The sequence below is a fragment of the Monomorium pharaonis genome, chromosome 6 (genome assembly GCF_013373865.1).
Source record: "Monomorium pharaonis isolate MP-MQ-018 chromosome 6, ASM1337386v2, whole genome shotgun sequence".
Taxonomy (NCBI): Eukaryota; Metazoa; Arthropoda; class Insecta; order Hymenoptera; family Formicidae; genus Monomorium; species Monomorium pharaonis.
In genome coordinates, this window is record NC_050472.1 from 6023962 (window position 1) to 6045309 (window position 21348).

At 36.9% G+C, this 21348-nt stretch overlaps 1 protein-coding gene and 1 long non-coding RNA gene across 2 annotated transcripts; one reads left to right on the forward strand and one right to left on the reverse strand.

The window, feature by feature from the left end:
• Positions 1 to 33: 33 nt before the first annotated feature.
• On the forward strand, positions 34 to 21138 carry LOC105836941 (bumetanide-sensitive sodium-(potassium)-chloride cotransporter). Its single transcript, XM_028190899.2, has 18 exons — positions 34 to 1640; positions 8933 to 9419; positions 16401 to 16560; positions 16636 to 16731; positions 16914 to 17105; positions 17312 to 17488; positions 17600 to 17739; positions 18023 to 18343; positions 18472 to 18697; positions 18769 to 18890; positions 19009 to 19144; positions 19245 to 19456; positions 19530 to 19771; positions 19877 to 20025; positions 20150 to 20471; positions 20552 to 20712; positions 20811 to 20919; positions 20997 to 21138. The coding sequence occupies exons 2-18, from the start codon at positions 9147 to 9149 to the stop codon at positions 21130 to 21132; spliced, it is 3174 nt and encodes a 1057-aa protein (XP_028046700.1). The 5' UTR covers positions 34 to 1640; positions 8933 to 9146; the 3' UTR covers positions 21133 to 21138.
• LOC114254458 lies at positions 2963 to 8924 on the reverse strand. Its single transcript, XR_003625839.2, has 2 exons — positions 4942 to 8924; positions 2963 to 4544 (listed from the first exon to the last, which is right to left on the reverse strand). It is a non-coding gene; the product is annotated as an uncharacterized LOC114254458 (long non-coding RNA).
• Positions 21139 to 21348: the final 210 nt, after the last annotated feature.

Sequence of the window (21348 nt, forward strand, 5' to 3'; positions counted from 1 at the left end):
TTTTTTTTATAGCATTGGCTGTTATTATCAAATTTGTATCAAACAATTATGGTATAAAAAAGTTTTATTTTACAGAGTTATAACGTAATACTTATTAAATATTGATTGTGATAGAAGACACTTTTGTGTTCAACACATGCGAGCCACGTGGGATGACGCTTCAGTATGTAGATGTATCAGTGTCAAACGCTCGGAATAACGCATCATGCGTGTCACCAGTGATGTAGCGCGGTTAACGCGAAATCGAATGCGTCGCGAAAAACCCACACACTAAGCACGAGTAAGCATCACATCTTTAAGTACCGAGTCATCGTTTGAGAATCTTTAGGGTCTTAAGTGACGTTAAATTAAAACTTATTGATTATTCACACTTGATGTTGTAACAGTTATCAACAAGATCATTAATAATAATCTTGTTTATCTCTGCGGGATGTATGCAGAAAATCATTCATTTTACTAGAATATGAAATTAATCAGCGATATTTACTTTTAGTTGAAATTCTTCTGCACAAATAAGGAATTTACTAAAAAAATTATTTGTACGGATTTGGAGATAACTAATACGTAGATTAATTATGCGATGTGATTTTCAAACATAATTGAGAATTACAATGTTTTCTTTTTAAAAATTTACAAATTGAGGCTGCCCTTATTCACGTTTGTTTTAGTCACATCCCGAATAGCGTGGGACATTCTATCAATATTTCAACAATGTTACAACACGTTCTCGAGGTAAAGAAAATTTCTTCAACGGTCTGCCAATAGGAATTGGAATTTCGCGTGATTCGGAGATTACTTCGCAGTTGCAATATTTTTGGAACGTTTTATATTATCATACATAGTGCCTCGAATATTATGCAATGTCATGCAAATCGTCAGCGAAGATATCGGAGCATCGTAGACAGCGACTACGTAGACTATCTGAAGAGTGAGTCACGTTTCATATTACAAGAGGAACTACGTTCGCGAAAGAGGGGTGCGATGCCGGCGCGATACAATACTGCCACCGACGACGGTGCGTTGATGCGTGTGCCGGTCCGCCGCCGGCGGCCGGTCCCTGCTCACGCATTGGAGCGCGAGCCGAGGTAAAGGGGCTTTCTGCAACGGTCCGCCAGTACGAATCGGGATTTCGCGTAGCTCGGACGTGCAGGCTCGGCGGACAGAGAAGAGGGAGAGATAGAGAGAGAGTCTCCCCGACGATTCGGTCACGGCGAGTGACACGACAGCGAGCAGCAGCACGTGGTCGGGACTCGTCTAACGTACACGCGCACCCACAGCCTAACGGCCGATCGATTCACACGCACGTAGAGGTCGACATACGCGCACACGCGCATTCCCTGGCACACGTGTTCAGTGCTGTCGACCCTGTCGATCGGTGGTGCCGGTTCAGGCGAAACGGCGAGAAACCTACCGGCGAAAGGCCCTGTCAATCATCACGGTGTCTCATTCTCAGGGCGATGACCAGGCCTTCAAGATCGGGCCCTTTGGCTGAATAGAGTGCAGAAAAGAGACGTGTATTTCAGCAGGAGCGAGATAAATATATTCGAAGTGCGAAGAGTTATGAGGAAGCCGAGAATCTGACGTTTATGGGAGGATTCTACCCTCGCCTATGGGACTTCACGAGTTTGGCAAATGAGAAGGTGAACAAAAACGAAGAACGAGCCTTTCGTCGCGCGTTCGGCGTTGAATTATTCGAGTTTTATCTCATAAATATGCGACGATTCTTTGATAAAGCAATCCTTTTAGTTAGCAAAAAACGTGCTTTCTTTGTCTCTCTTTCTCTCTTTTTCTTCCATTTCTCTTCCATCTCTCTTCCATTTCTCTTCCATCTCTCTTCCATCTCTCTTCCATCTCTCTTCTATCGTCCGCGCGAATTTCACGCTCGAGCGGCGCGAGGCAACAGAAGAAGACGGATGACCGGTCTGGACCGGCGCGTTTAACGTCGAACGCGCGACGAGAATGCGGTCCCTCGATCTCGCCGGGGCGGGCGAGCCGTCGTTTGCGGCCAAACGAGCCGGTCGCGTGCGATGCGAGAGCGAACGCGTGGAGCGAAAGCAGGGCCGGTGTAAGATACCCTCGGCGTAGCCTTCATCATCATGCGTTGACCCTCACCTTTGATCAACTTTCCATTTTTTTCCGATTCTCCCCCCACCCCCCGCTTCTCGCAAATCATAACGTTATTACGAACGACAGTCTGTACGAGATTATCTTTTGTTGACAGCATCGTCCTCATTTGAAAAAATATTATAAACGATTTGTTCGAGATTATATCTTGACAGAATCATCCCCCAAAAGCGCGTCTGCACGCGCTCCTTCAAAATTTCTAGATTATTAATTATTAGTTTATGCAAAATGCTGCGAATTGAAATTGTAGAAGTTTTTGTTTTAGGATAGATAAAGGAGAGGGAACTCGTATCAAATTTTAACTACATGGAATGTGTTACTTTTTTTTTCCGATTGCCGTTTAGTTTTGTGTCAAAAACCAGGCGACGCCGCAGTTAACCTTGCACCGGCCCTGCGTGGAAACGTTTGCATTCGCAATAAAGGCCGCGGCACCGTTCGCGATCGGTCGGCGTTGCTAAGCGCGTCGGCGATTTTTTAAAAGTCCGTCCGCGCCTCTGCCTTCCTCTGTTCCGCGAGGCGTCTTCGCCCGAAATGATCTTTTTTTGATTCTTTGCCTCTTGTATCTCGTTTAGCCTCTCGATTTTTATCCGACGATCAGGAGAAACATATTAATCAACCTTTCAAAAAAGGCGAACAAAGTATTTATAAAGTTTCTTTTTTGCGCTTTATATTTTGTCTTATTATCAAGTGTTTTTTTAGAAATTCGGAGAAAATTTTAAAGTAGGATGTGCTTCAAAATTTAAAGTGTGCTTTGAGATAAACAAGATAAAATAAGATATTTGACGAAATCCACGCTGGTTTGCTCTTTTCAAGTAAGATCAGCAATTTTGAAAAATTATTTTTTTTTTTTTTTGATTGATTATTTTCTTGTCAGCACTTTGAAACTATTTGTTACGAAAAGAAGATTGATGATTAGTTTTGCGAAGGTAAACCTTGCTCGTGCCTTGTCTTTAAGACGAAACGAAAGTTCGAAGAGAGAAACGATGTACAAAGAAAGGAACCGCTTCGAGGAACAAGGTATAATCTTCGAATGTAGAGGTGAAATCTGAAGAGCAAGGCGAAAGCCCGTAAAATCTGCCTCGCGAAATAAAACTCGGCCTTCGGTTTATAAAGATGAAGTTCGAAGAATCGAGCGAAAGGCCGGGAGAGTCGTCGCGTAAAACACATAGGATCGTTGATTCATAGAGATGAAATCTAAGGTACTGGCCTGTGCCTAAGGCGCGCGATTACAAACTTTGATTTTAACTAAAAATTAAATATAATTGACGATGGGATCAAAGAACCAGCTGATCGACAGAGTCTTACAGTTTCTATTGAGATGTTTCATTCATCTTCAGAATAGTGCTACAAATTTAAAGTTGGTTAATTTATTGGCCACCGTTACTTGCATCTATTTCGCAGTTACATATATAATGATATAACATACATTTTTCGTATATTATTTTTTATTATAACTTTATGCGACGCACAGTTGAGCTAATTGTAGACATGGTGGAGTTTTAACATTGCTAGAATTTATTCTGACATTCTTGAATAAATTTAGAAAATGAATTTTGAATCGCAAAAACTTTTAAAGGTGTGATTTTTATTAAAAATTAATTTTAAGCATTTGTCAATTTGATAAAAAAAAAAACAATGAACACGATAAGGATAGAGCTTTCTTAAAGGTCGCTATTGAGAATTTCGCGGTCGAAACGCTTGATTAAGCGCGTGTCTTATCTTACCTAATGGGAAATGATGCGATAGGAGAAGGCAAAAAGCGGTAGCAGTGGCCGAGAATAGAACAGACTTCAACGAGTTCTTTGAACGCGTTCAACTTTTCTCTTTCTTACAAGACGAGATTTTTAAATATGCGTTTTTCTCTCGATAGATAATAATTTATAATCATATCAGAATATATTTAACAGACAGCCACGAGTAGGCACGTTAATGAAAACGTCGTTTTCCCTGTATATTTTGGTGAAGCTAATGCCAGCTGATGGATAGCTCGCTACGCTTCGCTGATTGCGATGAGTACTTCCGTAAAAAAAAAAAAGAATATAAAGAAAAAAAAACGAAACATATGAGGATAGGCGGGGACCACATGGCTCGGGGTCGCATTCGTGCGAAAGTTTACAATTCCAATTGCACTCGAGAATGTCGGTTTCGCTTGTAGATCGCTAAGAATAGCGCGGCATCGGTGTAGGATTATTTCTCCTGGGAGAGGGACGGGATGGCGGTTTCGATGAGGATGTGCCAGGAATGTTCATTGTCCGTAGATCCGTATTGTTTCGCAATTGTTCGCACATAAATGACCCTGCAAGCGGCATCGGGATACGATTATGAAATAAATCATAAGCTGCAGGTTGACGCGTTTCGTTTCAAAAAGTTCACTTTTTTGCGGTTTTTCTTCGCTGTAACATGATCCTCTTTTTGCGATTCTACAAAAAAAAAACAGATTTTTGTTAAAACTACAAGCTTCATTGATTTAGTAGATCTATAGCTGTACGAGTAGTCAGTTTTATATGCTAATTATGCAATTGTGCAAGTTATGCAAAGCTTTGCACCTGAATAAAATTAGCAATTATAATTAATAATATTTATTAATTAGCACCGGAAATTTGTTAACACAGCATGGCAACTTTTTGTGAAAATCAAATATATGGATTAAAATTTTTAACAAAACGTACTAACGGACATGGTGCATTTTCTCTTGCCGCTGTAATGAAAAACACTCGTTGCATTAACAATTTTCATTGTTAGCAAAGAATTAGTTATTCCAACAATTTATTTATTGTTTTCATGATTTCTTTGTTGGACTGTCAAAATCTCAATTACCTGTAGATGTTGAACTCGCGCACTAATCTTTGCTGAATCATCTAATTTTTCTTTGCTGAATCATCTATTTTTCTTCTGTGTAAGCTTACAACTCTCTTGATTAAAGCACTGGTTAACGGTTAACGGTTGAATAATAACATAGTCTAGTTCACCTTAAACTGGTTTATTCAAATTCGAACCGAGGCCGGTTGACAGCCGATCCAGAATAAAACCGGAGGCAGTTTAATAAAGATTCCCGTCAATTAAGGATGGATTTGAATCCGAGTCTAAACCGGTTTAAACCACTCCTCAGCGGAGTTGATATTCGGTTATGTCGCATTAAAACCCTTTACGCGGAACGAAGATCGTTCATCAGCATACATTGTTAAGCGATATCTGCTTTTTAAATGCGGTGAGACTGAAGTTAACACGTTCTACGTTTGCCAATTTTAGATGACTTGTTAGCTATGCCGTACAGTGATCTACGGGATTTTTATATTTATTTTATTTGTTAAGTAAAATCTATTTTTAAATAATTTAAATATAATATACAAATATTATACAATTTATAATCATCAAAAGCTACAAAAATTATTATAAAAAAGACCGAATGCATCAACATTGCATTATACGTTAAATTACAATCCATGCATGATTTCAGAAATTATGTTATAATTACGTTTCTTTTTATAACTGGAAACTGTCTGAACGGAAAGTTCAACGTGATAATCCATGCGGCACGGAATATGTTAATGAAGTGATATGGAAATACAATTGTGTAATACAATTATTGTGTATGTGTGGCGATTAAGAATATTTAAGATTAACGGCATCTGTTTTATTTTAAGGGCTTTTCAGGATTTGGATTTAAGAGTCTATTATCGGAAATATATAACAATAATAATTATTATTCTATATTATAATTTGGGATAAAATTTACCCGAATTGTTGCTCAACTTTTCCCCGAAATTGATCAAGATTAATGCCCGCGTTTTCTAAGAAATACGAGAGGACATTAAACATTTCTCGCGCTATGTCATTAGACGATGATGATTCGAAAATCGTCGTCTGAAAATCGCGGATGCTGTTCGTAATACATTTGAATAATACGACGATTAGCATATTTTGTCGTTGGTTGTAATTCACGATCATAAGAATACCCCGGGAAAATAATCGGCAATCTTCTAATTTTTAATATTAATGGCTGCTTTTTTTTGGTTCTATCACAAGAATTAAGATGATATTGAAAAAAAGTATACAGTTGACATAAAAAAAACGAGACACTTTTCCATGATTCTGCAAACTCAACCTGCATTTAACAGAAGAACTCTTTTCTTGGAGGGAAAAAAGAAAATAAAGCCCCCCATCGTAAGTTTCTGTCCCAGAAGTTGGCGAAAAAAATCGTTTCGAAGATTTCAGTTGTAGGTATTTCTACCGGAATTAAATTAAATCCAATTCGTCGAGTATTGCACCGTAGATTTTCATCATAACTCTCAATATTTATATTTCTTTTTCATCAGATCAGATCAGATCAGATTTCTCTTTTCTTTCGATGCAATTTGCCGCGAATAAATTGCAAATAATTCAATGTGGATCACTTCGCGCCTTGCGACGACCTTAAAATACGCAACCGCGATCGGCGATGATAAATAAAGAGACATTCGTTCGGCGAAGGCAAACAATTCGATCTCGCGCACGTTTCGCATGATCGCTTGACCTTGCGCCGTTTGCTTAGCTGCCAATAATTAAGACATGGCCACGGCATTCACACGGGGCCACGGTCCCGTTTAGCGCGATGCAAACAATCGGCGCGATCGACACGATGTTGCAGGAGAGATTACGTCGACGCTCGCGCGCGTCGATTCCGCGTCGGCTCCTCGCGCGGCGCGAATTAAACTGAGATATCACCTGTTGAATTAATTAGCTACGCTCATGCGTAGTTGTCGATTGACGTACACGTGGAATATCGTTATCGTCGTCGATCGGTGCTCTCAGTTAACCTCGTGTCTCACCACGATGCAAATTGTAGTGAATTATGTGAGTAGTTTTATTAGACATTTTTATGCAGCAGTACAAAATTGGTCACAAACTTGTATAATTCATATAATGTGTAACAATAATAATTTTTTTATTATATATGTTTTTTATTTAATAAAAATAAGGCTTCTAGCTACAAATTGCATCTTGATATCAGAAGCGAGGAAATGCATGAAGAAAATTTTTTTTTAATATTTAAAAATGTACATATTTTTTAGTAAAACAATATTTTTTGTCACAGAATAGATTTATAAAATACTTTATAAAAGCTCTACTTATAACGTTGTTGAATTGAAATGAATCAATTTTCTATTTCGAAATAAAAGGGCAGTTTCTAGTATATTTTAAAAATATGTTCTATCAAATGCAATATATATATATATATATATTGTTTTATTGAAAAAAGTTTATTTATATATATATTTTGCAAGAATTTTTATTATGCGATTTTTCGCTTCTGACATCATCAAACTAAATATTCGTAATGAGTCGTCAGGAGTCTTAAGTGTTCCACTAATGAAAAGGCAAACAATTATGTTAACTTATCTTAAATCACGTAAAAGCGACGGTAATTCTATCGCTGTTTAAACTCTAAGGCTTCTGGAAATAAAGGACTAAAAATTGTCTAGTTACAATTATATAATAATATAATAATTATGTGACACATTGCGTTTGTCTCTTTTACGTCACAAATACATTTTTGAAAATAGAGATTAGGTGTAAAACCTTGTATCGTTTAGGATTACAGAGGAACTTAGTATTTATACAGAGAGTGTATAGAGAGCGCATACGGCGTAGATTCTTGTACCTCGTGATTATAAGGACGACGTATTACCGGCTTCGTAATCGTTACAGCGGCAATGATTCGATAGGAGGCTGACTGCCGGAAAGCGCTGTCACACGTCGCATCCGCGTGGGAACGAGGCAACGTGTCACGGATACGGAAAACGATCGCGTCCGAAGCACGCGGTCTGTTTGTTCGGTAATTAGACGAACTCGCGTATTAAACCCACCAGGGACCAGAGAGATAATCGCGCTCGAGCGAGGTTCCGGACAAGGATAATTTCATAATTGGTACACCCACGTGCTCTTCGCTTAATTGCCGCGAGGGACAAGGTCAACGAAAAGGTCTCCACTTTGTGTCTCTTTTCACCTTGAACCCTCGGGGCTCCTTTGTCTCGGACTACTTAGGAAATTCCTCTCTCAGAAAAAATGAATTTGCAAAAAAAAAAACTTTGGAGAGAAGGGGGAGGGGAATAGATTGCTAATTGCAAGAGTTTGCGTATTAATTCTGTATCGCTTGGGAATTACACGTTAATTTCCAATAGTAATCAACTTTTATTAATAACACGTTATTAGAAACGAGTACTAATAATTAATGATATTATGATTCTAATTTTAATTGACTCTTCATATATGATATATTCATATATCATGAAGTTATTCCGAGAAACGTTATCTTAAGATTGAGCGTTGCAGCTAAAATTGGCGATTTAATGTCTTGTCAGAAGTACCTTGATCGTCCAATATTAGCATCGCAAAATCTTCAATCTCGTAATATTTCCCATGTCGAGATATTTCGCTGGACTTTCAAATATGAACCCGAAATAATATAGACATTGATTAACATGAGACTAAAGCACATTTGATTAAGCTTTATCAGACTTGATGTCGCGTCATATGAGCTGTATACTCCAATTTTTAACAGATTTAGCGCATGGTGTTTTTGTCTTTTAATCGTAATTATGACATCGATATATATTAATTTAAAATCTCTTGTCTACCGATATTTTGATTACTGTTTTATAATTAATAGAATTTGGTTGTACAAATACATAATATTTAATTTATGGTTAAATGTGTAAAACAACGATTTTAAATATTTTATGTTTAACGTAAGAATGCGATAAGAAGTCGTGACTTTCCTAAAAACAAAAAAAGATAAATATAACATTTGAATAACGATTGTCAACAGGTGACCGCGTCGGATGTTATCGGGCGACTGGCGAATCGATAAATTCCCGAAGAGGAAACCAGAGAGAAATTAGATTGCCGTTTGATCGACCATTGTATACACGAGCACTCGAGCCACGAGCTACCGAATCGCGGTGGAGTTTCTCATAACATAAACCACTGTGCGGCCAGAAGGAAAGGAAGAAGTGTTCAAGAGGAGAAAAAGCGGCAGAGACATGGCGCACGAAAACGGGATAAACGGCGGCGACACCGACTCGGAGACGGTGGAACTGAATCCTCTGAGAAGAACCAGATTCCACGTGAATCGGGTCGACAGTCTCGAAGGTCGGGCCAGTCTCCTGGGCGAGCAGGAGACCAAAAAGTCATCCCTCAGATACATGACCAGAGAGGCCCTGCCCAGGCTAGACAATTACCGGAACATCATGAGCATCCAGGCGGCCCACAGACCCTCCTTGGACGAGTTACACAATCCCACTCTCCTCAACAAGGTGAGGCCTTAATGACTTCTCCGAAGGTAACGCCATTGCCGCCGGCAATGAATCGAACACCCTTTCGTTGTTGATAAGATATGCTTGTGGCGCTTGGAAAGTCCGGCACAAAATTTCAGGGGCAATTGATGTGTCTCCTCGCCGTGCGGTTTATACAGTCAGCACAAGATGATTACGATATCGTCTAGAATTTTATTTTTATAAGATGTTTCACGCGACGATGACGGCGTAAGATTGGGAGAGATGTTAATATTTCATTGTGATTACGATACAATAATAAAGCATAAAGTGTGGGACATCGGCGATAAGCTCAAACTCAATAACGATAACGAATGACACATCGCGAAGAAAATTCACTTATTGCGTGTGCCGCGTTTATCATTGTACATTCATTAACATTTTATTGATATTTTCTTTTCTATCGATAAAAATCTGTCGGGTCGACACGGAGACGCGGGATATCGCATTGCATAATAATGAGCTTCTCGGAAGGATGAAGTCCGATCGCGAAAAACGAGGTATGCGAGATTAAGTCTTAACAGCGACTGTAAAAGCCGCGGTAAATGCACGCGTGCATACGGGCGCGAGATAAACGCGTGTATATCGGTGTACACGCCGTCGTACGAATCCTTGAAGATAATACACGCGTTCTCGCGTGTGGCGTCACGCGTACCCTGGCATTCACCCGCTTCACAATTTTTCACCCGTTATCTCCCCGGCCCCGTTCTCTCGCGTAGAATGAATATCTAAAATTAAACGGCAATCTCTTACATGCGGGCCGTGTAATGTTTAGTATCTGCCGCGGTATGATTGCAGCAACCTTCCACACGTACACGCACGCATACACATACACGTTTCTAGATACGCGCGTTCCAGAAGGTGGCTCAAGAGAGCGTCAGTCGCGTGATCGGATTTCTCGTGTAATCCTCAATTAAAATTTGATCTTGACCCTTATTCTTGACAAAGTTATCTCGACTAAATTATTTATAAATTAAATCAGAAGAAATAAAGCTGTATATCTGCACGACCATTAGTATTAGTTAACTCGTTTTCAAATCTGTTTTCGGATCAAGCTCGAAAAGTGACTTTTTTTAAATTAAATGAAGTCTTACTTACATACGTCTGATCGCGAATAAAATTTTTGCTGTGCAGAAATTTCGTTTTTGTCGCTATCATTGACGCTTATCACCGATGCCTCTTCATCTAGAGAGTTGTATCACGCGTACAATGACCGGTGCGTATAACGCATACGGTGCGTAATACGATAGCGTAGCACGTGTGTGTGTGCGCGCGCCCCTTCTTTTCGCCCGCGTGGTTGACACGCGGTATTAATTACGCTCGCTCGAACGATTTGTAAATCATCGCGCAATTGCAGAGATTGTTAATTGTGTAATTAACTCTCGTCGCGTTGAACGTAATCGTGGCGCCGAGATTCCGCCTCGCGATGACGTCCCTACGCTGGCAAAAGCTGGACGGAAAAGTTCTCGGTTTATTTTATCTCTATCCGTTCGAGCGGGAATAGAAAATGCGATACCGCGAACGTAAATATGGAACGTACCACTGAATTTTTATTGCCTAACGTGACGATTCAACGTTGACGACAGTATGGCTTTTTACGATAGCACGGGGCACCGTTATCAAGCGGTGTAACACTGCAGCGCGACGTCAAATATTTGCAGTGACTACTTTCGAGCACGTTGATTTTATTTTTATTAAGAGCATTGTAATCCTGATGTGTGATACACGAAGTTGCACTAATTGCAGTTGTATGACGACTACCTCAATTCAAACAAAGCTATAATCTCTAATTTTAAATTAATTACTTTTCTTATTATTTATGTTGTTAAATATAGACGTTATCTTTTTTCGTAAACAGCAAATATGTGACATTTATAATTCATTAAAATCTATATTTTGTTTTGTAATAATTTATTAGTATTTTTTTTTTCATTTAATATATATATATTTTTTGGGGGGGGGGTCTAGAGAACTTGTCGTTAATTCTGAATGTCGGCATATTAATGTAATATGATGTAGCAATTACAGTTACACGTGCTGCATTTTCAAGTGAATTAACAAGGATATTAGGAGAGATGATTCAGTAGATTCATTACGCGCAATATTCCGTTTCAGCTATGAATCAGTCTGATACGCCCAAAAACGTTACCCAAGCGTGAAACGAATACCAATTGTCCTTGTGTTACTTCAGATACGAATACGCGGTTGGATTGTTTGGTAACGCTCGATTTCATTTCCGCCGGGCAATGCCCGTAGGAATTTTTATTTGTTCAGCAATTATAATTCTTACAAGGCAAGAATAATAAAGCAGCTACTTTTATCTATCTGACATGTAATGAATATTTGCATCGTGGCGAAAAACAATACTGCTTCATTATACATACGTATTCCTATTAAAAATTTTTTTTTGCGAAAAAAAACTACTTTTTTCAAAATAATTAATGCTCTTGCAATCATAATTTTTAACAATTACATATTTACATGTACAACTAGTAAAAAAGATACTGGATGTTCGATAGAACAAATTCAAATTAAAACATGAAGACAGTGAACATAAAGAGAATTTTTTTATTTCTAAGATGTTGCACAACGTAATCGAAAAACTAGTTAGATTATTCGTACGAGAGGGGACTTATGATTAAAGAGAAAGGGGATAAAACTGTACGGTTGACCGCTTACGTGAAGGAATGACATGATTGCATACTGGGTCACGGAGAATTAGTGTATATGTATTTAAACAAATTCAGAAAAAGCGTCACGTAAACCACGACTCGCTCTCTGCATGGCATAAATATCGACAAAACGTCTTATCCGAATGAGAAATCAATCGGAAAACATTCACATATGCTAAGTCTAAAATGCTACGAAATGTATTTTGAAATTTATTGAAGAAATTAAAATATTTTGTTAATACGAATGCGTTTTAATTTAATGGAACAGTATAATGTCAAAGATTTTGAAAGTATAATGAGAGCATAAATAAAAACTGAAAATATATGTAGAGAAGTAGGATATGGTTTATATTTATTTTATTTTTTCAAATGAAAATTTAACATTTACATTTGCCAGTACGTTACTTAATTAATTCAAAATTATAAAATTTAATTTAAAATTGTAAAATATTTACTTAAGATATTACTTACAAAAATGTAACGGCATTGCATGATGGATTGAAGAGGAACAAGTATCGTCCCTCCATTAAAATAAATTTATTTAAAAACACAATGGTTTGTTATAAGATTATCTATAATATTTAGTCAAAATAAAGAGAAGATAATATTGTGGAATATATGTAATATATGTACGCATGATCTCTTCAGTACATAAACTGCAGTATTGAAAATCTATAACGTAAATACACATATACGTGTAATGTAAACTTATAGGTTAGTAGAACTAGAATATATATATAAATATAAAAGTTATATAACATATATTACAACTAACACGTTATGACGCAATGCAAGAAGATATATACATGGAAAGAGTGGAATTCAACGTGTTAATTCGAATTATCTATGCAACAGATGTTGCGCCGTTAGTCACGCTTTGTTAATGCGAGAGGTTTTTCAGATGTGGATTACAATACACGGCACATATGCAATCAAGCGACTCGGTACGTAACTGCTGGGGTCAAAGTGAGGACCCGTCACGTTCGCTCGGGCAATTAAAGTCCGTCGTTCGAGATGATGACAAATATCCTAAGACGATCTCATCTCGCTATGCGCTAAAAACGATGTAATTCCCATCCGAGGAATCGATCCCCCTCTGAAAGATCCAGAAATGTGACGCTCGAAGGATCAAATGCGTCCACTTATTATGTGTGCCACGTCGTTGGATATCGCGCTAATTAGGCAAACGAATTTATGTCACGAGTTCTCGTTCTAATCGTGGCGTTGATAATTGAGCGATGTTTCTCTCAAGTATTGTCATGTGATGCCATTTTTCGGGTCAGGCTAATAACGTTGTTAATTGGCTATAATTGCGGTTCTCTACTTCTTTCTAGATCGTGGCTCTGTGTAATACAAATAAGAGAAGTTGATTACCTACACACTCTAGCGTGTTATAAATGTTACTGTTATATTGGGATCAAGTGTTAATTGCGTTTAAGAAGATAGCGCGACAAATTTCACAAGTCTAGAATGAAGGATTACTTTTTCGCGAACATTTATAAATATACATTTTTCATGAAGATCCACATCACGTTTTGATAAAAGTCTGTAAATTGAACTGAATGAATCTATATTCATATCTCGCAGTCAGCAGATATGAATATAGTTACGAAAAGCTTTATTTGTTTTTATGTCAATATCGTTGACCGCTATACACGTGAGATTGATTCACAATACACTACTATACACCGATTAAATTAAAAGCGTGGCATGTTATGCTGACTTTGCGTGTTGTGAAAGAAACATTTCAGTTCAAATACCGTGACGCCTATCATTAGAAAGAATTTCCGGAATCGCGAGTATGATTATGCTAATTGAGCAAACAGTGCAAAAAGTTTTAATGACTTGATATTGCATGTAATTGACAGATTGGTCCTCTCACGCGAGGAGACAGAACTCCCCGCGTTTAAATAAAAAAAAAAATAAAAAAAAAATTTATAAGCGTAAAATTGACATAATATGAAAAAGACACATATAAAAATTATATTGTCGAATATCTTTTTCCAGAATTAATTCTTTGATTCTATACGATGACTTTGCGAACGATTGAATCGTGCGCTTATATATCTGTGACTCTCGACAGTGTCAATGGGCCCAGTAAAAAGGGTACTTCGAATAAATCACGAGTCTCTGACAGATAAGCGTGATACATTATTAAAATATGCTCGTGGCATAGTCATAGTGTGAGATACGAAGATACATGAGGAACATGTGAAAGGAGATACCCATATAGAAGGTCTTTCTTCTTTCTTCGTATGTTGTACATCGTCATAAACTACTTACGCTCCTTGTGTGCGTATAATGCGTGCGATGTACATAAATGCCTGATCGAAAAGTTTCGGGTGCAGCTTTTGTAGTTTGCGGTCGACTGCTCACTTTAAGGATCTTTAGAAATGAGTAACTAGATTTACAGATTTTCTGCGAAATTGCTGGAAATACATAGAAAGATTTTCATCTCGGTAATTAAACGATTATTTATGATAATTTATGTAATGAACATTTTACTTTAATAGATATTAATTTAATTTATCGAAAAAATTCGTTTTTATTATTATGTTCTTAAAAGTTTGTATATTTTTTAAATAGCGTCATATTTTCTACAAGAGTTTTTATAATACGAATAAAAAAAGTTTGGTTTATTATATATATAGTAGATGTTCAAGTAAAGAAACGACTGGTTTTATATTATAATAAAAAAAATAAGAAATTTAGCGAATTATAAAATGTAATGAAGTTGCGAGATTAATTTTATGGAAATAGATAAAAATAATCTTACACGGTTATATATACTTTAATATAAGATATTCAAAGATGTAATGGAAAATCACGGAATAGATTGTTTGAAACAGAAGTCTAAACTCTCAAGGGGACGAGCGTAATCCAATGAAAATCGAATTGATAATAACCGATCATTTAATTCTTCTTATTAATCATTCATTTGATATAAATTATTATACGCAGATACGCTAAAGCGTTTTTTTTTTAAATTTCAACTATGCTTGCGTTGATATTTGAAAAGTTTCGATTTGACTCTTCGATTACTCATTCGTTTCCGAGCCTTCCGTAAATGTTTCAGACATGCCTGGAAATCGTTAATCATCAATATTATCAGTGCTCAAGCGTACGTCATAAGACGATGCTTTCCAAGAAGAAAAAGACTCAAACGATTTTCAGATCCAATGTCTCAGGTGTATTTCCATTTTTTTTCTAATTTTCTCTAACTGACTAATTCCACGTGCGATTTGCGAAAGTTTCCACGACATCGAATATCGCGAACATGAGGCCGGCTCTACGCGAGACTCGGTTACGTAAATCGTTAAGACCCTTCCTCCGAGACCGGAGTCACCTTCAATGCCTTCGATAATCGCCTCTGAATCTCAATTTATACGCTAATCCGCTCGTCGCGGATCCTACTGGTGGCTCGGTAAGACGTGAAATCGCCGCCTTGTCTCATCTGCAAGAAATCATTCGGATTCATTTGGAGAGCTGGCCTTGAAGTCTCTCGGTATTGTCGATTATCCCATTGGATAGATGAAGACATTATCTCGACGACACGGGGCGTAAGTTTTCGCATAATTACCGGTCGTATGTTTTATGGGCGCGATTACGTCGATACGCGATGTGCATAGAAAAGCAGTAGAGTCTGATGGCACCCGAGATTTCAGAGCTTGAGCTCTTGATGAAGAAAGTTGATCTCTTTTTTTCTTCTGTTTTTTTTTGCTACCTTAATCTCGCATAGTTACACGTTCTTGTGATACGCGTGCGGCAATCCGTAGTCACTGACGATCCAGAAGAATAGAAAACGATGCGAACAGGAAACAAAAGGAAATAAAATGCAACTAATTATAGACACGATGTAAAGAATACAATAAATGATGTTCATTGCAATTAAATGGGAATTACGTGAAAATATCAAATAAAAATCTGGCAAGAACTAAAGAGAAATCTGATTAAAATTTTATTGAATTAAGATTTAAATGATGGAAGTAAAATTAAATCAAATTTAATTAAATTTATTAAATTTATTAAATTAAATAGTTGAAAATAGTTGGAAATAGTGTATGGAACTACAACATTATTGTAACAATTTTAAATACTTTTCATAAAATTCTTCACTATATATGATTTCTACAAAACATTGGATATTGTTGAAAACCGGTACACAAAATTATCACTTCTTTTAATTCATAAACTTTAACTTCCTCGACGTATTATTTTGTAAATTCATACAAAAATCTGAAATAGGGTTGATTTTTAAACATATTCAATTTATCGAGCGATTTATTTTCAGGGCCCGGGCTCGCACACATTAACTGTTCCGCAACTGAAAACCACGGCACCAGGAGTGAAATTCGGATGGATCCAAGGAGTGCTGATGCGATGTCTCCTCAACATCTGGGGGGTGATGCTCTTCCTGCGACTCTCCTGGGTTGTAGCGCAGACCGGAGTGGGTGAGTTGTTCTGTCGACGAATTCTTTCTTTCAATTTATGGCATATCAGATATTTTAATGTCAACGTCATTTCAGGCCAAGCTATTTTATTGATTCTCACGACGACAGTAGTCACGACGATTACATCTTTGTCGATGTCGGCGATTAGTACCAATGGTCTCATTAAAGGAGGTACGCGTAAATATAACAGAACTATAATTGTTATTATATATATATATATATCTTCAGTAAGTTAATATCTTTTATAAGTTAATATCTTCATAATTATTTGAACATATGAAATTGTCTCGATAAGTGATTGGCTTCGACGCGATGGTAGTATCTAAACGTGCATATTTTTCTTCTTTTCGTAGGTGGAACTTATTACATGATTTCTAGATCATTAGGACCTGAATTTGGTGGATCTATAGGTCTTATATTTTCTCTGGCGAATGCTGTCGCTTGTTCCATGTATATAGTCGGATTTTGCGAAAGCTTGATGGATTGTCTCCGCCCTTATAATGCCTGCATAATCGATTGTGCAATCATGGACATCAGAATCATAGGTCTGTAAATGTTTATATGATTAAAACTATTGCAATTTTGATTAATTAATATTTTCGTGTGAAAAAAAATAAAAACTATATTTAAACGTTATTATTAATATAATTCTCCATGTCTACAGCGTTGATAATTGAATTTAATTTAATTTTGACGCTTTTAATCCCTAAAGTTCATATCGAATGCGAATTACATTTGAAGGATTTTGCAGGCTGCATAACGATAGTTGTACTCCTGATAATTGTTATAATCGGTCTGGAATGGGAGGCAAAAGCCCAAGTATTTTTGCTGATGATTCTCCTCTTGGCTATTGCCGATTTCATGATTGGCTCCTTCGTGGGTCCCAAAAGCGAGTTAGAAAGAGCTCAAGGATTCATTGGGTACAATGGTAATATCGCATTAATATTTCCTTTTTTGCATACTTCCGACATTTATGTATTAATCATTATAGTAATTAACGAATTAACTACTAATTTTGTTATTTATTCGTGATTTGCAGCTGCGCTGTTCAAGGAAAATTTATATCCGAACTATAGATACAGCGAAGGTGTGCATCATAATTTTTTTTCAGTCTTGGCCATCTTTTTTCCAGCTGCAACAGGTATCCTGGCAGGTGCGAATATATCTGGTGACTTGAAGGTGATTTATTTCTTTCGTCTATGAAAAATATTTATAATTATTATGAGATATTTATAATGTTTGGTTTACGATGTGAGATTTACGCAATTATTATTTATTTAATTATTCATTAGATTACACATTTGATTGAAATTATTTTTATACTGTGATAAATTGTTTCGTCTTTACGTGAGTAATAAAAGATTTGCGTTTCGTGTTTTAATTAATTGTTGAAATCAGCGAGTATTTTAACTATGCAATGTCAACGCATTTGTGACATTTCTAAATCTTATTTTAAATTCAGGATCCGCAAACGGCGATACCAAAAGGCACGCTACTCGCAATTGTCTTGACGTCATTGTCATATCTGATGATGGCGATTATGGTCGGTGGTGCCGTTATGCGAGATGCGTCTGGCAACATTACTGATTTATGGACAACATACAATACAAATTCACTTTTGGCCCTGTCATTGTCCGGTGTAGACAATGACACTATGCTCGAAAACAGTACAGTTATTGAGAACAGTACAGTTATTGAAAATGTTACTCGCTCCTGGAGTATATATGGAACGGATTTTAATTGTACAACAGGATGCAAATACGGCAGCCACAACAGCTTTGAGGTGCATAAAGTTGAAAATATAATTCGCAAATGTGCAAAGGAACTGTAGTAATAAATAGCAATTAATTATTAAGATAAAGTCAAATGTAAACATCGAAATAAGTAAGTGACGCTGTTGACTATTTGTAGGTAATCCAGTTAGTTTCTGGTTTTGGACCTATCATCTACGCTGGTTGCTTTGCAGCAACGATTTCAAGTGCTTTAGCATCGCTGGTTTCAGCGCCGAAAGTATTTCAAGCGCTCTGTCTTGATAAATTATACCCGGGAATCGCGTGGTTTAGCGGCGAAAAAGATAAGGAGCCGATTCGCGGTTATTTACTTACTTTCGTCATCGCCGTTGCTTTTATTTTAATAGGTGAATTTTAATTATACAATTGTACCAAGAAATTCTTTTCAAACATACATATATATCGATTTTTTTTTCAGGTGAATTAAACGCAATCGCGCCGTTGATTTCGAACTTTTTTTTGGCTGCCTATACTCTTATTAATTTTAGTACGTTCCACGCTTCCTTAGCTAAGCCGATCGGATGGCGGCCAACCTTCAAGGTATTTTAGTGTAAAAATATAATCTGTGGCGTTGTCTATATTGATTTATGGACAACGTACAATACAATTGACGTTATCTATTTTGTAATATCTAGTAATAAAATATTGTTTTTTTTAGTATTATAACATGTGGCTCAGTCTTGCTGGTGCTATCCTTTGCGTTTCTGTGATGTTTCTGATCTCATGGTGGACGGCTCTAATAACATTATGTGCAGTCTTAGCACTGTATTTAGTAGTGTCATACAGAAAGCCTGGTAATTTTTTATATCATAGAAATTTTTTCATATAAAAATTTACTTTTATATAAGCATTGTTTTTGTTTTTCATTGTATTCTTCATGAAAATATATTACAGATGTAAATTGGGGTTCAACTACACAAGCTCAGACCTACAATAATGCGTTAACTGCTGTACACCAACTGGATCGGGTAGAAGAGCACGTGAAAAATTATAGACCACAACTCTTGGTTCTTACCGGCGCGCCTAATACGAGATCATCCCTCATCGATTTCGCTCATCATATTACTAAACATCAGAGTTTATTTATTTGTGGCCATATCATTGAAGTACCGTTTGTTTCTATTTTTACCAATTTGATATACCTATTCGAAAGATAATCTTATATTTATGTGCTTACAGACACCCATATCATATAAAACGCGCAACAGCATGATGCAGAACTGTTCTTCTTGGCTAAGAGCAAATAAACTAAAGGCATTTTACTCGCTGGTGGACAGCTCAAATTTCCAAGACGGTGCTACTTCACTTCTACAAGCTGCCGGACTTGGGAAAATGAGACCCAATATTTTGCTAATGGGTTACAAACAAGATTGGGCTACCTGTCCCCGAGAGAATTTGAATATGTATTTCAACGTCATGCAGTAAGTTCTCCTCTACGTGTTACGTTCTAATTAATTTGCAGTTACATAAAAAAAATTAGTTTGATACTAATTTTTTTTATAAACTCTTTACTGTACCTTGCACAGCAAAGCTCTGGATATGCATATCGCAGTGGCACTTCTCCGACTTCAGGAAGGCTTGGATTGTAGTGGGATCATCGGAGACGTCGAGGATCACAGGAGACTCGCGCCTACTTCGATACCGGGCAATCAAAGTTTTTCACAACTTAGCCAAGGTTTTTTTTTAAAGTTATATATTTTTTTAAAAAGTTATATTTTATTATTTTTTAATATATGTCTAATAGATCTAATATTTTTTTCTGAAGAATGATATTTAACGGCACGTTATAATTATTGCAGCTAGTAGCACGTCTGATATATCGATTCCTGGCAGTCCCGCACCGAGACGTTCAAAAATGATTAACGAATATCCTAACCCGTCCTCCGAGGATCAGCGGGAAAATAAACCAAATATACCAATCACAAATCTACTTAACGTAGTAACGAAGTTTCAACGGAAACATAAGAAGGGTACTATCGATGTATGGTGGCTGTACGATGACGGTGGCTTAACGCTTCTGTTACCTTACATTATCAGCACGAGGCGTAATTGGTCTAACTGCAAATTGAGAGTATTCGCTCTTGCCAATAAAAACTCTGAACTGGAATATGAGCAAAGAAAGTAAGCATTTTTTACGATAATTTCTAGAAAGTCGTCGAATGGAATAATCCTTTCGAAGATTGATATTAATTTTTTTGCAGTATGGCGAGTCTCCTGTCAAAATTCCGGATTGACTATTCTGCTCTGAAAGTCATACCAGATATCTCAAAGCCAGCACAAACCAGTACAAAGACATTTTTTGACTCATTAATAGCCGACTTCCAAGAATCAGATGATTCGAAAAATTCCGACGACGATACGAGTAATTTTTTTAAGCTTGAGTTTATTCTATGATTATAAACAGAACTAATAAGTTAGTCTATTATCATGTATACTATATAATAATTTAATCTTTTTTAGACGTTATTAAAGATTCGGAACTTATGGCGATGAAAGAGAAGACTAATAGACATCTTCGTTTGCGCGAATTATTACTTGAAAATTCCATGGAAGCCAACTTAGTCGTCATGTAAATATTTATATTATAAACTTTATCGTATATATACTGAGTCGGATTGTTTTTAATTAATATTAAATGATTTATAGGACACTACCGATGCCTCGAAAAGGTGCTGTATCCGCACCTCTTTACATGGCGTGGTTGGAAACACTTACACGCGACATGCCACCATTTTTATTAGTCCGGGGCAATCATACGTCAGTTTTAACGTTTTATTCATAATATAGTTGTGAAACTGACTGACGAGACGTTTTATACGAAAAAATATAGAACGTCACAGCGTGACGTGACAATAGCGATATCGCAGTATTACAAGCGAAAAGAAAGACTTAATTATCTGTGTATGTATAAAAAATTGATTCGACCATGGCAAGATAAAATATCCAGAAGTGATACATATGTAATAGCGACAAGTTAATGACAAGTATATGCCTTCAT

What these genes read in the sequence shown, in the direction of transcription:
- LOC105836941 (XM_028190899.2), top strand. Translation starts at nt 9,147, where the DNA reads ATGGCGCACGAAAACGGGATAAACGGCGGCGACACCGACTCGGAGACG. An exon ending in CAATGGTCTCATTAAAGGAG is followed by an intron (nt 16,732 to 16,913) that starts GTACGCGTAAAT and finishes TTCTTTTCGTAG; the next exon opens with GTGGAACTTATTACATGATT. An exon ending in ATATATCTGGTGACTTGAAG is followed by an intron (nt 17,740 to 18,022) that starts GTGATTTATTTC and finishes TTTTAAATTCAG; the next exon opens with GATCCGCAAACGGCGATACC.